The 20,395-nt window shown below is 47.0% G+C and overlaps 2 protein-coding genes across 2 annotated transcripts in view; both read right to left on the bottom strand.

Moving 5' to 3' along the window:
- SLC13A3 (solute carrier family 13 member 3) overlaps window positions 1–12,764 on the bottom strand; it is a 94,704-nt gene extending 81,940 nt beyond the window's left edge. The window contains exons 1-2 of the mRNA XM_027078145.1: window positions 12,738–12,764; window positions 4,144–4,241 (exon numbers count right to left, since the gene is read on the bottom strand). The gene's annotated coding sequence lies outside the window, so the exon portion shown is untranslated. The remainder of the gene's footprint in view (window positions 1–4,143; window positions 4,242–12,737) is intronic.
- Window positions 12,765–13,007: 243 nt separating this feature from the next.
- Window positions 13,008–15,610, bottom strand: TP53RK (TP53 regulating kinase). Its single transcript, XM_027078147.1, has 2 exons — window positions 15,308–15,610; window positions 13,008–13,719 (listed from the first exon to the last, which is right to left on the bottom strand). Exons 1-2 carry the CDS (start codon window positions 15,588–15,590, stop codon window positions 13,241–13,243), a joined length of 762 nt encoding a protein of 253 aa, XP_026933948.1. The 5' UTR covers window positions 15,591–15,610; the 3' UTR covers window positions 13,008–13,240.
- Between the last annotated feature and the right edge of the window lie 4,785 nt (window positions 15,611–20,395).

Genomic DNA, 20,395 nt, shown 5'->3' with positions numbered 1-20,395 from the left:
CTCTTTTTCCTCTCTTTTCAGAACTCCAATGACACAAATGTTAGGCCATTTGTTATAATCCCACAGATTCTTGAGGCTCTGTTCATTTTTTCAGTCTATTTTCTCTCTGGTGTTCAGATTATGTAATTTCTATAGTTCTATCTATAAATTTTTTAAAACTATGATTTTCTAAAAATATGAATAAGAAATAAACTAAATTCCATGGGGTCAGCACTTTTGTAACCTGTCTTGGTGTAAGAGTATGCATGAGTTTCATCCACAATGAATCTGTATATACTCGGTCTACTAGTTTTTATATATATATATTTATTTATTTAATTTATTTATTTTCCTTATTTTTTTTTTGGCTGTGTCGGGTCTTAGTCGCAGCACACGGGATCTTTGTTGAGGCACGCGGGATCTTTGCGTCATGGCTCACGGTCTGCTCGGGCTTCTCTCTAGTTGCAGCGCGCGGACTTCTCTCTAGTTGTGGCATGCGGGTTTTCTCTCTCTAGTTGTGGCGCGCGGGCTCCAGGGCGCATGAGCTCTGTAGTTTGCGGCACTCGGGCTCTCTCATTGAGGCATGTGAGCTCAATAGTTGAGGCACATGAGCTCAATAGTTGTGGCACGCAGGCTTAGTTGCCCCGCGGCACGTGGGATCTTAGTTCCCCTACCAGGGATCAAACACACGTCCCCTGCATTCCCCTGTACCACCAAGGAAGTCCCTGGTCTACTGTTTAATATGCTTGAACCATTCAAAAGAATCAGATTTACTAAAATGTATAATTGCAGTTTATACTGTTCAAGAGAATTTAATCAAATTAGTGATCTATGTCAAATGCTCAAGGAATGTTGTCTTCATACCTTACTTATTAATGAATAATAACAGCCAACATTCACTGAGTACTTACTCTGTGCCAGGCCCTGTTCTAAGAGCTTTATATGATTTAACTCACTGAACACAAAAATGACCTTGTGCAGTAGATGCTAATATATTCCCATTTTGCAGAGGAGGAAACTGAGGTACAGAGAGCTTGAGTAGCTTATCCAAGGACACACAGCTATTAAGGAGGATTCAAATCCCAGTAGTCTAGCTCCAGAGTCCCCATGCCTAACCACGACATAGTAATGACTCAGAGTATATGTTTTATTAGATATGTTTCATTAGATGTGTTTATTAGATACGAGAAATATGACTTTTACGGTGAACATTAAAGTAAAATAACACCTCATCCCCTCAAATATTTGAGAGTTGTCAACAATTTGAGCGTATGCACTCAAGAAGCTGTTTCCTAATACTCAGTACCATCAGATAACAAGGGTCATCAACACTCCTCTAACCATCTAACACAGTGGTTCTCAACCCTGGCTGCACTTGGAATCACCTGGGAAGCTTTAAAAATGCTGACGCCCAGGCACTGCCCTTAGAGAGTCTGATTTAATTTTCTGGGATGTGGTCTGAACATCAGGATTTTTAAGAGCCCCCAGCAGATTCTAATGTGCAGCTGGGGTTGAGAGCCACTTTTGGAACAACTCCACTACTTTCCAACTCCCCACACCCCTAAAAGCTAATCCATCTTTTGTCAGATTCTGGTGGAATCATTTCCCTGATGCAAAATCTGAGTTGGCTTCTACAACTTCATATCTAGAGACTTCAATCCGGTTCTCCTGGCCCTCCTGAGTTCTACCAAAAATTTGCCACTTAATACCTCCAGGGCCTGGGCGTGGTCTGTGGTAGGTGCTCTATCAATGTTTACTAAATGAATATTTAAACACCAGACTTGGTTTTCCTCACCAGTAAACTTGGGGCTAATCATACATACCTTTCATTGTTCCTTTTATTCAATAAATATTGACTGCATAGCAGCTATATACCAGGCTATGAATACAATCATGAATAAGACCAAAAATTTAAAATCTCTGCCTACCTGGAACTTTCATTTAGTTGGCGGGGGATGGAGTTGGAGGAGACAAATGATAAACAAATGAGTAAAATGTATTATGGCATAAAGATAAGAAGATGACAAGTGCTACGGAGGAAAATGAGGCAGGAGAGGGAGATGGCTTGTGATGGGGGGCGGGGGTACCATTTCAGATAAGGTGGTCAGGGAAGCCCTGGATGACTAGGTGACTAAGGGCCTTAAGCTAAGCAGAGACCTAAGGAAAGTGGGCGAGTGGACCCTCTGAGTATGTGAAGGAAGCATTCCAAGAGGAAGGAAAAGCCAAGTGCAATGGCTCTGAGGCAAGAGCAAGCAGGACCTGGCTTAGAGTCATCAAGGAACTGGGTACAGAGGTGTGATCAGAAGGGCAGCCAGCGACTAGAAGACACAGGATCTTGAAAGGCTGAGTAAGGATTCTGCATTCTACCCTGAATGACAAGGGCAGCCACTGCAGGGATTTAAGCAGAGTGACAGATGCTGCTTTCATTATGTTAGTAACAGATTTACTTAGATATAACTGACATAGCATACAATTCATCCATTTAAAGCCAAGAGGTCCAGAGTTTTTAGTATACTCACAAAGTTGTGCAGCCATTACTATAATCGATTATAGAAATCTTTCATCATCCTAGAAAGAAACCCCACACCCATTAACAGTCTCAACCAACGCCCAATCTCCCCCCAATCTCCAAAGCCCTAGATAACCACTGATCTACTTTCTGTCTCTCTAGATTTGCCTATTCTGGACATTTTGTATTAATGGAATCATACAATATGTGGTCCTTTGTGTCTGGCTTCTTTCACTTAGCATGATTTTGTTCAAGGTTCACCCATGCTGTAGCATGTGTAAGTACGTCTCTCATTTTTATGGCCAAATAATGTTCCATTGTATAAATATACCACATTTTATTTATCCATGTGTCACTTGATGGATATTTGAGTTGTTTCCACTTTGGGGCTATTATGGTAACGCTGCTATGAACATTTGTGCGCAGGTTTTTCTGTGGACATGTCTTCAGATCTCTGAGGGAGGGACAGAAAGGAGCTGTCATTGAGACCGAATTAGATGGTGGAATGTTTCTCAACACCTGAGAGGCAGACGCGTAAGGAAACACAGATCATTTTATGTTGTACTAGACGGTATTTAAATAACATTTAATCCCACAGGGTGAAAGTTATTCCCTGTGTCAATTTTCTTTAACTCTTCATTACACCACGGAGAGGGTCTCGGCTGGGTGTTAGTGTTCCTTTAACATCTCATCACTTGGTAACTCTCTTTGTAACAGCCAAAGAAGATTTCAAGGCCAGAGACTTGGACATCTTGCTGCGACTGGACAGCACTGGTTTCTTTTTATTTTATTCATTCTTCTAATTACTTTTGACTTAGGACAAGTGATTTCTTTCTTTCTTTCTTTTTTTTAAACTAAAGCCCATGATTTTAAAACAATCCTCCTTTTAAGTTAAATCTATTGAAGTTTACCATGTGAAGCAACTCAAAGAAAAACACTAAGTAACTCTTAGTATGGGAAGTGCATGGTTATGGCAAAATTCCAAAAACTGGATGCAAAGATCTGAAATTTGGGAAACCAAGAGATGGCAAGAGAAAGGCCATGGAAGAGATGCAGTGCTCACTTCCTATCCAGGTCATGCTGCCATGATTCCCGTAAACCCCTAGGGCAAGTTATTTCCCAATGGACCCTTTGCAGGCTGTGATGAAACCCTCTCCCATGTCCTTTCAAGTTGGAGACCTGACCTTGAGCCAGCCCAATAGTCGGCTTCATCAAAGGTTCTAGCCAGGTTAGTGTCAGACAGCCTGGGATGGTCAGCGAGGCCCTGCAGAGAGCACTTTGGACATGTGAGGCCTGGGTGTGGGAGGATGGGGTGCTCCAAACCGGAAAAACGAGTCCCGGGGATTTGGACCAGCTGACATCATAGATACGCAAGTCCATTCCCCAAAGCCCGGAGGCAACTGGGACCAGGGTATATTGCACCCAGTGCCCCTGGACTGGCTCCCTGTTTCTGGAACCAGCTGAGAGATTCAGAGTACAAATATCTTCTATTAGAGCAGAGGTTTCAATCTGGTGACTCAAATGTAGTAATAATAATAATGATAGCATTAATAATAGCAAGCACATATACTGCACTTAACTATGTGTGAGGCACTGTTTGCAGCACTTTACATGTATTAATTTATTTAATCCTTATAATAATCCATTTTCATTACCTTATTGAGCCTGTCACACCGCACTGGATGAAGCAACACTCAAATTCTGGCTGTACCACTTGCTTGTTATGCAACCCATTAGGCCTCAGTTTCCTTATCTGAAAAGAGAACAAAAATTGTATGTAACTCATAGGGATGTTGGGAGGATTAACAGGCGAGCGTAGAGCACAGTACTTGCATACGGTAAGTGTGCAACAATTGGCCATTGTTACTCTGCTTGTGGCAGATTTTCCAAGGACAGCACCAATATATATCTTCCATCCTACGTGTGCATCCCATATGCTCCTCTTACAATGTGATTAACACTTCGCACTGAGAATTGAGGGTCTATGTACCCACCTCTGGAAAGTGGGTGGGGGCTTGTGATGCACCAACCAATAGAACATGGCAGAATGGATGCGATGTGATTTCCAAGGTTGAGCCATAAAGTGGGTACAGCTTCTGCCTGGTTCCCTCACTCTTTGAGACTCTCGCCCTTGAAACCCAGCTGTCATATCTGGAGTTCAAACTAAACCAGGCAGTAAAACCACATGGAGAGAAACCCAAGAAGCCACTAGCAATAACTAACTGGCATATGAGTGAATGAGCCTTCAGATAATTCCAGCCCTTTGCCTTTCAACTAAGGCCCCAGATGTGGTAGATCAAAGACATTCCTCGGTTAAAAAAAAAAAAAAACACGACATCCCTGAGTTGCCCTGTCCAAAGTTCTGACCCACATAATCTGCAAACACAATAAATGGTTGTTTTATGCCATTATGTTGTGGAGCAGTTTGTCACACAGCAATAGGTAAATGTTACCACCACTATTACTTTTCTCACCTGGAGAAGAGCTTCTTATAGGAAGGAGAGTGCAGACATGAGGCCTCTAGCTGGATGACTTAGAACTCTACAGGGGACAAGGGGGCTCCAAGGCTGGACCCACTAATTAGCTCCCTGCCTTTGTTTCTTCCCCCCCTTTACACTGAAAAGAAAGTAGAGTGTGGGAGGGAATTCTTTCTTTTCCTTTTTTTGGTGTGTTTTATCTTTTGTGTGTGTCGGGGGAGGGAATTCTTAAAGAACTTCCACAGTCAGAGGATGGTTTGACTACCATTTATTTTCATTCCCATTGGTATGCCCATTGGACAGATGGTACGCGGGCCTCTCACTGTTGTGGCCTCTCCCGTTGCGGAGCACAGGCTCCGGACGCACAGGCTCAGCGGCCATGGCTCACGGGCCCAGCTGCTCTGCGGCATGTGGGATCTTCCCGGACCATGGCATGAACCCATGTCCCCTGCATCGGCAGGTGGACTCTCAACCACTGCGCCACCAGGGAAGCCCACTACCCGCCTTTTTAATACGCAAATTACAACCTCTGTAAAGTGTGTGTGTGTATGTGTGTGTATATATATATATATATATATATATATATATATATATATATATACACGCACACTAATTATACACATCAGCTCAGCTACTAAGGGGCTTGCTATGTGCCAAGCACTGTGCTGGTCACTTACATGAATGACTGAATCCTGCCTAATACTTCAACACCATGTCCCACCTGCCTTCCCCTCAACCATTGGGTGCCACCCTCTTTGTGACCTTCTTCCTGCTCCTTGAACATGCCAAGTTCTTGCACTGACTGCTCCCTCTGCCTGGATCTCTCCTCCCCACTCCTTCCCCACCATCCCTTCATAGTGGCTGGTTCCTTCTCCTCACTCAGGTCTCAATTCAGACGTCACCTCCTCAGAAGGGCCTCCGTGACTACCTAATTTAATGAAACATAGCCTTCCTCAACTCTACAACACTCCCTCTGTATAAAATCCCCTCAGTTGTTCCTTCACAGCATGACTCACCATTTGAAATTATTCCCTCCTAGATGAAGCCCCATGAGAATATGGAGTCCAGATTGTACCGTGCTACAGTCCCAGTGCCTGGGACATAGCAGGGGTTCAATCAACTATTGAATAGTTGAACATGCTTTAAATAAAGTGTATTTTATTACTATGAACATCGACCAGAATCATGCATATCATTCGTTCAACAAATATGAATTGAGCGCATACTATGTACCAGGCATCTTTCTGGGTGCTGGGCTCTGGCAGTGATCGAATGAAGCAAAAGCCTCTGCTCTCATAGAGGTTTTATTTTGGCAGCTCTGTAACGAGATGCATGAGTGACATATATAGCATATCACACGGTGCTTAGTGCCATGAAGAAACATAAAGCAGGGAGAGGGGAGAGGGCCTGAGGGGAGAGTATGGGCACCAGTTTCCACTTCACCTGCACGGAAGGGACTCTCAGTGCCTCCCCCACTCCCTTCACTGAGCCCCGTACCACGGTCAGCATCTTTCAGCGTGACATCTTGGTCAAGGCCTCTACGGCTCCAAGAGCAATACTGGCTTTGAAGCAAGTCTCAGCAGGTGGGCTGAGGCTGGGGCGGGGATAAGTCACCCCTTGAGATACCCTGGAGGGAAGGAGTCAAGCAACTTGACCTCTCAGGGCCTTCTCTCTCTACGGGGAAAGGGGCAGGGCCCGGACTCCCCTGGCCTGGAGCTACAACTAACTCTGGATTCTGGGCCATCCCCTAACCCCCTCTATCCCGGGCAGAGAGCAAAGGTTTACAAACATCAGGAGGCCTTTGATCGGCACCAAACCCCCAGGCTTCTGACTGTTTTTTGTTCCAAGCTGCAGGCCAGGACCCTACTCTGCTTTGCCTCCAGCAGGGAAGACTGTGGGTAGGTGGGGTGTGTGTGTGTGTTTGCGTGTGTGTGTGTGTGTGTGTGTGTGTGTGTGTGTGTGTGTGTGTGTGTTTGGCATAGGGGAGGAAGGCTCACGTAGCTCCTTGGTTTTTTTTCCAACAAGCAGGCTGGGCTTGTATAAGGGAATCCAACTCAATTCAGTAAATGTTTACTGAGCACCCACTACCTTCCAGGCACCAACAGAGAAACAAGGGCTGAGACAGTGTAGCAAACAGGACCCTCTGCCCCCCAGAGCATACAAGAAGCAAATGAGCAAGTGAATATAAATGGTAGCAGGTGCTCGTGAATGGGATGGAGACAAAGCTGGGGAGGTGATGGGGAGGGCTGAGGCTGGGGGTGTTAGCTTCTATACAGGGTACTCATGGAAGACAAAGTGGTGTTTGACAGAGAATTGAAGGAAGTGAAGGCGGTAGCCATGTGAGGATGTGTGAGGAACAGTGTGACAGGCAAAGGGAACAGCAAGTACAATGGCCCTGAGATGGGAGCATGACTGCCTATTGGAAGAACCGTGTGGCTGACCCAAAGTGAGAAGAGGGGGTCAGAAAGATACCCCATGCTCTTGGATTGGAATTCTCTCACCTTCTGTAAGAAGCAAAATCTTCCCCAAAAGCAAACTTTGCAATTTTCTCTTGTATCTTACTGGCCAGAAAAAGGTCACATGCCCACCCCTATATCAGGGACCAATCTGGGCTTCTCTGAGATAAAGCCATCTGCACCTAATACATACCTGGACAAATCCAGGCTCTGTCCAAAAGGAATAAGGGGGCTGGCTTTTAGTAGGCAACAGACAATGTCTAGCACAGTCTCTACCATACAGGCTGATGACTCTAGGCAAGGTGCTTAGCATCTGTGAGCCTCAGCTTCCTCTTCTGTAAAAGGGGTAGAGCAAAGAACTATTCTTTCTGCCCTACCAGCATCCATTTCCTGATCTTCCCGTGAAACACCTTGATTTCCCTTAGGGCAGTGGTCTCAGAACAGCAGCCTCAGCATCACCTGGGAACTTGTTAGAAATGAAAATTCTCAGCCCAGCCTGAGACCTTTTGATTCAGATAGATTAGGGTTGGGGCCAGGCAATGTGCACCTGTGTATTCTTGGCTTATAAAGTGAAGCAAATGATGCTGTATTATAATTGCCTGTTTGTTGGTCTCTAAAAATAGTAGCAATATAAATTATATAATAATAACAACAACAGCTAATTGTTACCATGTGCCAAGCACTGCAGTAGTGCTCTACGTACATTATTTCATTAATGCTTATGGGGGCGCTGATGTGAGACCCAGTTCCTCTACAAGGAAGGACTGCTTGCCCCAGATGCAGATGGAGTCAGCAGGCAGCCTTCATCTGTCTCCCCTTCAGGAATCGAGTCACAAGCAGAGTGGCCTCATCCAAGCCCACACCCTTCCAGGGGTGGCCCGCTCATGTCTGGGTGATGTGAGAGTATGAAGGCCTGGCCATCTCTGCCCAACTTGGGACATCTCTGCAGGGCCATTGTAGCTGCAGACACCCCCCTCCACCGGGCGGGGAAGCTGGCCGAGGCTGTTGTTGGGTCTGCCTCTCAGCCCCACTTCTGCCCCCGCTCTCCCTTGCTTCCTTCCCTCCCTTCCCTTCTCTGGAGGCTGACACCTTAATAAACATCCTACATGCTAAACTGCATCGCTGAGTGTGCTTCCTGGGAATTCCGACCCAGCAGAGTGCTCACAGCAGCTCCACGAGGTAGACACCACTGTTAGCCCATTTTACAGATGAGGACACTGTGGCTCAGAGGTACAGTGAGGGGGTCCCAAGCCATGCAGCTGGTGAGCAAGGAGGCATGGGATGGAAGCCATCACACTTCTGAGAGGGAAGTGGCATCCTCTGGCTTTACAAGGGTGTCTCTGGCTGCTGAGGAAGGATGCAGGGGGGTCCAGGGCAGAAGTGGGGCAGGGTGGGGGGGACAGGGAGCAGTGGGGAAACCACTGATTGCAGCGGCACTGGGATGGTGGTAGGGGGACTTCCTCGTCACTGTAGCTTCTGCGGGATCTGGCACTGAGCTGGACACAGCCAACATGCTTGCTAAATGCCTAGTGAGTGAGCGAGCGAGTGAGAGAACGCATGACAAAATCAAGGCGGGAGGGAACTAGACGTCCCCATGTGTGGTCTGTCTTGCTCACTAGGATCCTGAGTGATAAGCATGGTGCCCACCACATCTGGACACTCAGCTAAGGTGTTGAGTGAATAAATGAACAAGTCAAGGGAGAGAGGGAGAGAGGGAGAGAGGGAGGGAGGGAGGGAGGGAGGGAGGGAGGGAGGGAGACAGCAAGAGGAGAGGGAAGGAGAGGAAAGAGAACAAGGGAGGCGGAGGGGAGGAGGACAGAGGAGGAAGAGGAGGGGAGGAGAGAAGGAAGTGAAAGAGGATGGAAGGGGAGGGAAGTTTCTTTTTGACTTCTTTGCACAGAGAATGACGGTAAATTGCGACCTCTGGTGGCGAAGGAGAGCCACTCCACTGGGTTCGGGGAAAGGGGAATTCAGTCCTTTGGAGTTGCAGGGCCCTGAATTCAAGACAAAAGAGGAGATACCCAGTTCCAGAAAGAGGGTTGGGGCAGGGCCTTGTAAGGACGTGGGCACTCACTGTCAGGGGCTATGTCAGTTGGTGATGGCAGGGTCAGGGCTCTGGCGAGGCAAGAGAAGCACCTGCCTAGGGCACAAACTTAAGGGGGCCCCTAAAACTCAGTTAACTGAGACAAATATGTTAATGTAATATTTTAAAACATCAAAGTGTGGCCCACAAACCAGCTGCCTGTTTTTGTAAATAAGATTGTATTGGAACCAGGATCAGGATTCAGGCTAACGTCCTCAGTTATGGCAGAGATTACAGCCCACGTGCCTCATGAGTGCAGGTGGTCCCATCTCCTCTCGGCCAGCTCAGATCATTTAATAAGAGCATGCCTATACGGGGCACTCAGTAGGCCAGGCTTGGGTAACTGCATTCTGTGGCCAGTGGACTGGCCACAATTTCCCAGGAGGTGTGGGCCTGTGTCCTTTTCAGTGTTGGACACATCTGTGCCACATCACATTTCCCTGGCTCTGCCATTCATTAGCAGTGTGACCTTGGGCAAGACTGAATTTCTCTGTGCCTCAGTTGTCTCCTCTGTAAGATGGGTTAATGCACACAAAGAACTTAGTGACTGCTCAATAAAGTTAACTGTTGTTAAAAATGTGGGCTTGAATCCCAGCTCTGTTACTTATTGTGACCCTAGGACGTCCTACTTCTCACTGCTAAGAGTGTTTCCTCATCCGTTATAACCCTTGTTATAACCGGTGGGAATTCACATGCTGCTGCTGGTGCCATTGGCTCATCGGTGCAAAGCACAGGCTGTCTGTCCCCTGTGGACTGTGAGGGATCTGGGATTGCAGAGGGTTCCTTAGCCCTCTGTGAGACACTGAACTAGGAGAAGAATCCACTGCTCCCCTAGGAAGGCTTGTTAATCCTTATTTCCCTGCCCTGGCCACAGGCTGAGTATGAAGACAGGAAATACTCCTGCTGGGAACACGTGTGAAGTGTCTCCAGCCTCCGGGCGTCTCCCTCTCCCTCTTAATGCCTGCAGAGGTCATTTTTGCTTCCCTGCTGCTGCTGCCGCCACTCCCACAGCCCCTGGCCACCGTGTCACATACCCCAGTGACCGCCACATGGCTTGCGGCATGCTTGCCGACACCTCCACCCTGGTCTATCCTCATCACAGGCTAACCTTCTCACTGTTTTCTTGCCTCCACTCTGGCCCCTTGCAGTTTTTTTTTTCCTACCAATGTCATCCTTTCACAATGTACATCAGATGTTCCTGGTTTAAAACCTCCTGAGCTGCATTAAGAATAAAAACCCAGCCTTGTTACTCGGCCCTGCGTGACCCAGCACTTACCCACCTCTCCGATCTCACTTCCTGCTCCTCCTCCTTGCTCGGTGGCAAACCAGCCCCACCAGCCTTGCTGTCCCTCAGGGATGCTCCTCCTTCACCAACTCGGTACCTGGAGTCCCACGCCCCATCTCCTGGTTCTCCGTCACGTCTTACTCCCAAGGTCACCTCATCGAGGCTTTCCCTGACCACTCCTCCCTCTCCCTCCACTCGAGGTCACTCAGAATCTCAGCATCCTTTACAGCAGGGGTCCCCGACCCCCGGGCCTCGGATCGGGACCAAGTACCGGTCCGTAGCCTGCTAGGAACCAGGCCACACAGCAGGAGGTAAGCGGCGGGCGAGCGAGCGAAGCTTCATCTGCTGCCCCCCATTCCTCCCCATCGCTGGCAGGACCGCCTCAACCAGCGTCCCCAGCCCCCGGGTAAAACTGTCTTCCACGAAACCAGTCCCTGGCGGCAGAAAGATTGGGGGCCACTGCTTTACAGCCCTCATCACTGTCTGAAATTGTCTTAGGGACTCAGTTTGTTTCCAGAGACATTCGTGTCCCCTCTGTATCTCCAGTGCCTGGCACACAGCGAGCGCTAGGTATCCGCTGACTTAACAGCTGCACGCGTGGCTCAACCATTCTCCCCACGAGGTAGAGATTAGCCATATTAGCTGTACACTATATAAGGAAACTGGGGAATAAGCCCTCAGTCACGTTGAGAATATTCATTGAAAAAAATTATGGCCAGCTCCTGTGGCCTTGGAATTATTTGAAAATAGTGTAACATAATGCCAACACATATTATAATAATATGTGTCATATATTGAAATGCATCTCATTTCTTAAAGGATCAGTGGAGAGCATACGGGCTTTGGAGCCAGGGAAAAGTACCCCTTGCTACCTGTGACATCTTGGACAAGCTCCCCCCCTTCTGAGCCCGTTTCTCTATCGAATGGTGACAATACCTAATTTAGCGTTGTTTTAGATTCAATGCCTGACGTGTAGTAACCAAACAATGATGTCAGTTCTCTCAACCAGTCACCACTACCCAGAAAGGGAAGTTTTCTTTCATTCCTGGGCATCTGCCGTGTGCAGAGTGATAACTGTGGTGAACAAAACTGCCACAGTCCAAGTTGCTCCAGAATGTTCACTCCATGAGAACATGCTTGTCCATCTTGCTCATCATCGCACCTGGTACCCAGTACAGTGCCCACACTCAAAATATTGACTTGCTAGTTAGAGCTTACAGGAGGAAAGTGTTTTATTATACCCACCTCCCTCCCAACACACACACAAATTCTTTGGGGGAAGAAACTGGGCAAGGATAAGTGTGAGCTAATTCGCGGTACTTTGCATCTTAATACAGTTTTCCTGCACCTTCTCTTAAACCAGGTTTTATCAAACTTCAGTCATTTCCAAGCTACTTCACTATCTTTGCTCAATCTACTTACTGTCTTTGATATAAACTGGCTTTTTTACCTATAGAAATTAAAAGGAACTTTATACCAATCACTTCTTAATTAGAAGATAGCCATAAAAACACAGAGCAACAAAAATAAAAAGTCTTGTACAGGGGCTTCCCTGGTGGCGTAGTGGTTGAGAGTCCGCCTGCTGATGCAGGGGACACGGGTTTGAGCCAGGTCCGGGAAGATCCCACATGCCGTGGAGCGGCTGGGCCCGTGAGCCATGGCCGCTGAGCCTGCGTGTCCGGAGCCTGTGCTCCGCAACGGGAGAGGCCGCAACAGTGAGAGGCCCGTGTACCACAAAAAAAAAAAAGTCTTGTACAGAAATACAAATTTCAGTTGCCTGAAAGCTATGAGCCTGCTTTTTTTAAAAAGGAGAAATTGGAGTTAAGCGGCATTTTTCATCATTTTTTTTTACCATGACTCTCAAAAAGAACTGTATTTTACATCAAAACCTAGTACATACCATTGTCTATATACACATTTCAAACAAGTTTCATAAAACAATACTTACAATACTACATGTAATGTGCTCTGATATTTTCTAATCTCTGATTCCATTTCTTTCTTAAAATGCTGGTTGTAACCCACTGTACTGGTTTCAAAGAGGAGTCTGTCATGAACACAACAACAAAAAAGGCTGGGTTAGAGGGCTGATAAAGACATACTGTCACCAACTGAGACTGTCCTTGCCTCACCAGGACTGAAAACAGAATAACGTTCTCAGTATGTGGTTCAATGTTTTGTAACGCCATGCCCTTGATCTGAGGTGTACACGGCACAATTGCAGAGAAAGCCTGAGATTTGTTCTGAATGCCCAGTTCTGCCAGACATGTCTTATGTACAGAGGAAGCTCTTGAGAACAGTCAACCGCAGATGATAATGCCTAAGAAGCATGATCACAGACGGCACCTAAAAATATCCCACCACCTTTATTTAGGTCGAATCTCATATTCATAGCATTCCTTCAAAGTTACTGTGAACAGCTTAACCGTCTGTGGTCGTCACAGAATTCTTCTACCCCACCATGGACCTCTTTCTCCCTCTCAGGCGCACCTCATCTAATTTTTTAAGCACTGGCCTGGCCTTTTTGGAGGCAGCGGAGTAGCTCTTCAGAAAGGCTTCAAACACAGTCTCGGTGTTGGGATGGGTACTAAGGAAGGCTTTCTCTAGCACGTACAGGTCAACTCCCTTATCTTCCGGAAGTGCTGAAATGAAACTCAGCCCAAAGTCTATGAGCACGATGTTCAGCTGTTCCAGGGGAGGTTTCAGGAGCATGTTGGACGTGGTGAGATCACCATGAATGACGTCTTCATCGTGCATTCGAGCCAAAACCTGTCCGATTGCCTTGGCTAAGCCAAAGAGACTTTGGGGAGATTTTTCAGTCTCCATAGTGGATTCGATATAATCTCGAACAGTCACTGAGTCTTCAATTTCTTCCATGAATAAGCAGTTGGAAGCATGGTCCACAAAAAAGACAACCGGGGCACATATTCCTGCAACCAAGACACAAGGGGTCATTGAATTAGATACTTCTTTTTTTTTTTTAAATAGTAAGCTTAATTTTCAAAGACTGAGCCAATTTTTAACAGTGTGTATCTGCGTATTTCGGGAAAAAGATTTAGGAATGCTGCAGAATGGTAAAGCTTAACTTCTCTGGAAGTTTCCCCTGCAGGACTGTGCTAAGACCACCCCATAGCTAAGGTGAGCAGAGCCAAAGCTCCCTCCTCCCTTCCACCCTTTATGATTGGACTTCATTTGTCATACTTATTCGCTAAAATACAAAACAAAATAAAGAGCCAGAAGGGTAAGCACAGCCCAGTCAGAGCCGTTTCTACCTGACAAAGACACCAGCAGGAGACCAAGCCATGTGCCGGCTTAGAGATTCATCTTTATAGAGAGGAAGGACAAGTTTAAATCCCTGCTCCCTTCCTTATTAGCCGTATAACTTTAAAGTCACATTAATTTCTCTAAGCTGCCATTTCTGCTTCTATAACATGCGATCAATACTTCCAATAATTCAATGACTTCTCTGAATTTGAAGATTCAATGAATCTTCATTGAATGTCAATCACCCTCAAGACACTTCTAGATACTGGAGACAAATCTGTTGGGATACAGCAGAAAACAAAGCAGGCATGATCCCAGCTTAACAGAACTTAGATCTTGGAGAGGGTGAAAATAGAAAATACGAACACGTGAATGATGTCGTTAAATATGATCAAGGGCAGAGGTGCATCTGCTTGTCCGCTACTGAATTTCCTCCAGATCTCCCTGCACCTAACAGTGTCTGGGAGTACAGCAGACACCTAAAAAATACCAATGACAGAAACAAAGGTAGGAAGTGTAAAAGTGAAAAGCCAGTGTTTCTGGGTCAGAGGGATATGGGCTGAGAGCCTGGCTGGGTCGCTTGGGCAAGTTACTCCTCTGAGCCTACGTTTCTCATCTGAGGACAAGGTTTACGGTCATGGTGCAATGATGTTTTAATGAAAAAATAAACAGTTGAATGAAATCTAATGTTTACTGAGCGCCACAAGTCAGTCCTATGTTCAAACATAATACATGGCATACACATCTCGTCTAATGGCCACAACATCCCTATGAGATGGATATAGCTACAATGACTTCCCTTTACATGTGAGGAGACTGAGGCTGAGGTTATATAACTTTGCTGAAAGGCTATATATGAAGCAGCGGAGTATCTGAACCAAGAGAGCCTGGCTCCTGGGCAAGTACCTGTAATTACGTCTGCTTCTTAAAAGGAAAAAAAGATAATGATCGAAAATTGAGACGGTACAAATGGGGAAACCGAGGTTCAGGGCAGTTAAATGACATGCGCAACGTTGAGCAAGAGTGGCAGAGCCAGAACTGAACCAGGCGCCAATGGCTCCGGGACAAATGCTAGTCGCTGCAAGGCCAAGCGGCTTCTGAAGAGTTAATGAACGAAAAGAAGGATAAAAGGATCACATTTCTTAACGGAAAGCCATGCAGAAGGTACAAACAGAGAAACAGGCAAATCGCGGCCCGCAGCGCAGGGGAGCCCCTTACCCGCGTCCCCCACGCCCCCAAGCCGGGCCGCCTCACCTGCGCGGCGACAGCGGAGCAGCGCCCGGGCCTCCTGCACCGTCCGTCGCCGGCCGAGCCGCGCCTCCAGCGCCGGGTGTCGGTAGCCCTTGGGGAAGCGGTACTTCACCACGGCCGCGCGGCCCTGGAAGCGGCCGCGGAACACGCGCGCCTCGGCGCCCTGCTTCACCAGCTCTAGGCCGCTTAAGAAGCGTCTGCACCGCTCCCGGGCCGCTACCAGTGCTTCGGCCGCGGGCGCCAGCCCCTCGTTCAGCTCACTGTCAACACGACTTTCCTCCGCCATGTTTGCGCCTCCACATAGCCGCTTGGAGACCCTCGGCCCTCTCCGGAAACTGTCGGAGCTTCTTCGGCTAGCTCCGGAAATCCTCGGAGCTCTTCGGCCACTCGAACGTCGACACTTCCGCCTTGTGGAACTGGTTCCTCCTCCCAACCTTTCGGCTCTTTTCGAAGCCTAGTGTCCCCGCCTCCCTGCTCTTCGGCTATCTCCGTAAACTCTCGGTAAACCGCTCTTTCCACTCCTCGGCTCTTTCCGGAAGCCCTTGGTGACTCGCGGTCGGCTTTGTTGGCCCCTGCATCCCAGCTCTTCGGCTATTTTCGGAAAGCTTCGGTGCTTCTCGAGGAAAAACTTTTTCGGAATCTGCTCTCTCCTCAGGAGTCTTTATGGATCCCGGGAAGCTGCACCCCCAGGAGTTCTCTTCTTGGAACTCCTCGTCCCTGGGCTCCTGAATTGCCCCCCAATAGGGGCTTACACTAGTGTTTATTGAGTGCATTCAGGAGGAATAAAGTTAAATGATGAAAGCCCATCTTACAGAAAAATAATAATAATAATAGAGAGTCAGAGAGGGTGGTGGGGATAATCAGGCTGCGGAGTTTTTCAAAGGAGACAGAACCCAAGCCGAACTGGGAGTGATTAGCAAATAAAATTTTACTGTTTATTTTATTTGCAAACCTAATACAGGCTATAACAAATTCTTACAATACACAGTTTTGTCCACAAGAAAAATTGAAGAACCCCTATCCCTGTCATCAATCCGCGCCCCACCCCCCGTCAACTATTGTATAACGTTTCTTCCCAGATTTTTTTTTTTAATGTATATGTGTTCACTCTCACACATAGTGGAGGCAGCCTCAAGTGCCTGTCACACTGTGTGATGCAGCAACAAACATTATTTCTCTGAGTTTCAGATCCATCATCTTCAGAAAGAAGATAATTAGTTTTACTTTAGCAATAGCTTATTAAAATTAAATAAGATATTGCTCATGAGGGTACCTGGTGGATTGCATACACTTCACGTGTGCATTTTCCTTCCCTCATCACTGAGACCCTGTTTGAAATATTGAAGAAAGGCCCTTGGGTCTGAGGGTTGCTACGACTGACACCAACCCTCAGCTCCACAGTCCCTGCGTTCATTCATGCACAGGGTAGGTCACCTTTTCCATCATCAGACCCTTTGTGTTGATATAATGTGGTTTCCAGCACCTTTCATCAGCCAGCATATTTAAAGCTCACCCAGAAACAATTCTATTTATAGTGCCCAGTTTCCCAGGTTTGTAGTTTCATTATCATAATTGTTAGTGTCCACATGATCATCTCCACGGTTACCAAATCTGTCTGAACCCCTCTGTATGACTGTTAGCATAACTGATGCCATCTTGAGTCCGTACAGTCCCTGCTGTCCTTCCACTGACCCTACCTACACCTGTTCTGCATAGTAAATCTTTTCTCTGTCATCAAGGGCTTTGTAGTTAATAGATGTTGTTTAATGATCTTTAAGTCCAGGTGGCCTCTATGCTCCGTTAGCCTCCAAACAATGATGAAGACCTTTGCTGACGTACTCCTAGTACCTACAGAACTAGTTACCCATTCATAAATCTTGACTTAGGAATACACTTCCTGTTTCCAAGCATGTGCCCCCATACCCTAGGTTAACTATAAAGTTGTCCCAATGGCCCCTTGAAGGCTCAGAGTGCAGCTGCAAATGCACTGGGTGGATTGCTGTCCACCAGTTCCTACCCTGTAAGTTACCCTATAATAAACTGATCTATTGATTATATGGAGCTGCCTACCTCGTTTTTTATTCTCCAGAAACCTTCTCAGTTTGGTGGGCACTTTTCGTTCCTTCCAACCTCCAACACCCTCCTTGGAAAATCCATTGTGCAAACATATTTACAAGTCCCAGGCTTGCTATGGTCAGACTGGTTCTGGCTTCTGTGGTAGGAAACCTATTTAAAACCTTTCAGTGGCTCCTTGTTGTGCTTCAGATAAAGATCCATGAGGTCCTGCATGCGGCCCTATGTCCCTCTTTCAGACTCATCTCCCACCAAACTCCCCTCTGCAAGTCCCAGGGCACACATTTGCTTTCTCTCAGTCTCATTCTTGCCAGGCTCCCTCCTGCCATGGGGTCTTTGCACCTGCTATTTCCCATGTCAGAAGTGCTCTTCCCTCTCTTTGTTGCCTAGACCCATCTAGGCATCCTTCCATTCTCAGCTCAAATGCCACTTCCTCAGGGAAGCCCTCCCTGACTTCTCATAGGAGGGAAAAAAACAACCTTGAAAATTCCTGGTGCCCCTGTGAATCTCTCCTCTTTTGCTTTGCCTTTTTGTTTGTTTGTATGACTATTTGATTAGTGGCAGGATTTAGTTCCTCACAGACTGTTAATATGAGGGCCTTAGTTCCTTCCTGGCTATTGCCTGGAGGCCACCCTCAATTCTTGCCACGTGGGACTCTCCACTGGGCAGCTCACAGCACACAGGTGGCTTCATCAGAGTGAGTGAGTAAGAAGAGATCAGGAGAGGGTGAGCAAGATGGAAATCGCTTTTATAACCTGATCTCTAGAATAACAATCATCATTTTTTCTGTATTGTATTTGTTAGAAGTGGGTCACTAGGTCCTGCCTACCCTCAAGGGAAGCCATTTTTGAAGATGCCTACGAAAATACCCAATTAGAACATTTCCTTTCTCATTTGGGACAACCAGTGAAGAGGGATTTTCTATTCTCTAGGAGAGATAGAACCTGACAGCAGGCATGCAAACATCTTCCTGACTTAATGCAAGCCATAGAAATCAAAGATCAATGACTTCATGCCCTTTTTCATCATATGATAACCTTCTATAGGTTATCTCAGGAATGGAATAGCCCAGACTTTTCTGTACCAGGTCTCCTGGTGACAATTCCAGATACTCATATGAAGGAGGAATTGTCACATGGCAATGGCCAAGGGGCCTCCTTGGGCTCTTCTCCATGCCAGAAAGGCAGTAGAGTGTGATGGATAAGAGCCCAGTTTTCCCCATAAGTTTGACTTCCGGATCAGATGTATGCTAGTGTGTGTCCTTAAGCACTATTGATTTTTTTTTAAGATTATTTTTGATGTGGACCATTTTTCAAGTCTTTATTGAATTTGTTATTGTATTGCTTCTGTTTTATGTTTTGGGTTTTTGGCCACAAGGCATGTGGGATCTTAGCTCCCCGACCAGGGATCAAACCCTCACCCTCTGCACTGGAAGGCAAAGTCTTAACCACTGGACCTCCAGGGAAGTCCCAGCCCTATTGCTTTCATTTATTTGTTTATTATGCAAGCAAGTTACTTCACTTCCCTTTGCCTCACTCATAAAATGGGGGTACATTTTAATAATCCCTACTCATTAGGCAGTTGTAAATACACATAAGATGCTTAAATCAATTATCCCTCAATAGTTTAAACTGTTGTTTCTGGTTATCGTTGCTGCATAACAATTTACTCCAAAACTTCAAATTCAAATCGACCATTTTATTATACTCATGGAATCTGTGGGTCAGAAATCCAGACTGGGAACAACAGGGATGGCTTGTCTCTGCTCCACCACGTCTGGGGCCTAGCTGGAAAGATTTGAGGGTTGGGAGTCAGAATCATCGAAGGCTGGCTCTGGAGCCCATGCTGGGAAGACTCAAAGGCTAGGACCATCACAGGAGGATCCACACGTGGCCTCTCTGTGTGCCTTGGGCTTCTTCACAGCATGGCAGGCTCAGAGTAGTCAGACTTCTCAGAGGCTCAGAGCTCCAGGTCTGTGTCCAGTGTCACAGTGACCCAGCCTCAGAAATCACACGATGCCACTCTGTGCAACCTACCGGCCAAAACAGTTACAAGCACACCCGGATTTCAAGGGAAGGAACAAAGAATTTTGAAGCCATATTTTCCAACTGTCCCAGCTATTACTATTTTCAGAACTGTACACAGGTCCCTTGGCTCGGAAGGTCATGTCGATGCTGTCTTCTTTGCCGAGATGCTTGTCTGTGTCAGTGGCACCCGATTCCTGCTGGGTGAGGGTGTGGCTACTGACGCATGTGAACAAAAGTGTTTACATGTGAACACACATGTTTACGTGTGAACATGCAGTGAGAGGCCGGAGAAGCCTCTGACCATCTGAGTGCTGAGCCTGCATTTGTGCTTTCGCCTGATGGTGAGAATTAGTGGGCGTGTCCCCAGCCTGGCTCCTTTCCAGAACTCCAGGCTCTTATATGGAACTGCCCATCTATTTCCACTTGGATGCCTAATGAGCATCTTAAACATCACACAGCCCAAACAGAACTTCACATCTCCTTTCCCACCCCAGACTGCTCCTCCCTCAGTCTGTCAGCCCTTATCAAGTCTATCTGCTATCTGCCAACTTTTCTCCAGCCCCACTGCTATCACCTTAGTCCAAATCAACTTCACCTCTCACCTTGCAATAGCCTCCCAAGTGGTCCCCTGTTTCTACCCTTACTCCCTATAACCTGCTAGAACTCCCCAATTATTTCTGTGTCAGTTAGAATAAAATCCCATCCTAACCCTGGCCTCCCAAGGACTTAAATGGTCTGCGCTTCGCCAACCACTGCCTCGGGCCCCATCTCCCTCCACCCTCCCTGTCAACCCCTGTGCTCCAGACACTATGACTTCATTTCTGTTTTTATGCTCCCCAAGCTCCTTCCTGCAGGGCCTTTGCCTTTGGTCTCCCTTCTGTCTGGAGCCTGAGGTCTCAGCTCAGAAATCCCCTCCCCAGAGCAGCCTTCCCAGAGATCCCCTCCCAAGCCCACCCCCAGCGAAAGCAGCCACTGTGCTTGCCTAACCCAG

This window comes from Aethalodelphis obliquidens, unplaced genomic scaffold (assembly GCF_003676395.1).
Source record: "Aethalodelphis obliquidens isolate GAN/ISIS:26980383/991018 unplaced genomic scaffold, ASM367639v1 scaffold42, whole genome shotgun sequence".
NCBI classification, from domain to species: Eukaryota; Metazoa; Chordata; class Mammalia; order Artiodactyla; family Delphinidae; genus Aethalodelphis; species Aethalodelphis obliquidens.
The sequence above is the reverse complement of the archived record's forward strand: the minus strand, read 5'-3'. Positions and strand labels throughout refer to the sequence as shown.

Bases quoted from the DNA above. Each gene is read 5' to 3' on its own strand.
- TP53RK (XM_027078147.1), bottom strand. From the start codon at position 15,590: ATGGCGGAGGAAAGTCGTGTTGACAGTGAGCTGAACGAGGGGCTGGCG. The intron at 13,720-15,307 runs GTGAGGCGGCCC...TCTTGGTTGCAG, and splicing joins GCTCCGCTGTCGCCGCGCAG to GAATATGTGCCCCGGTTGTC.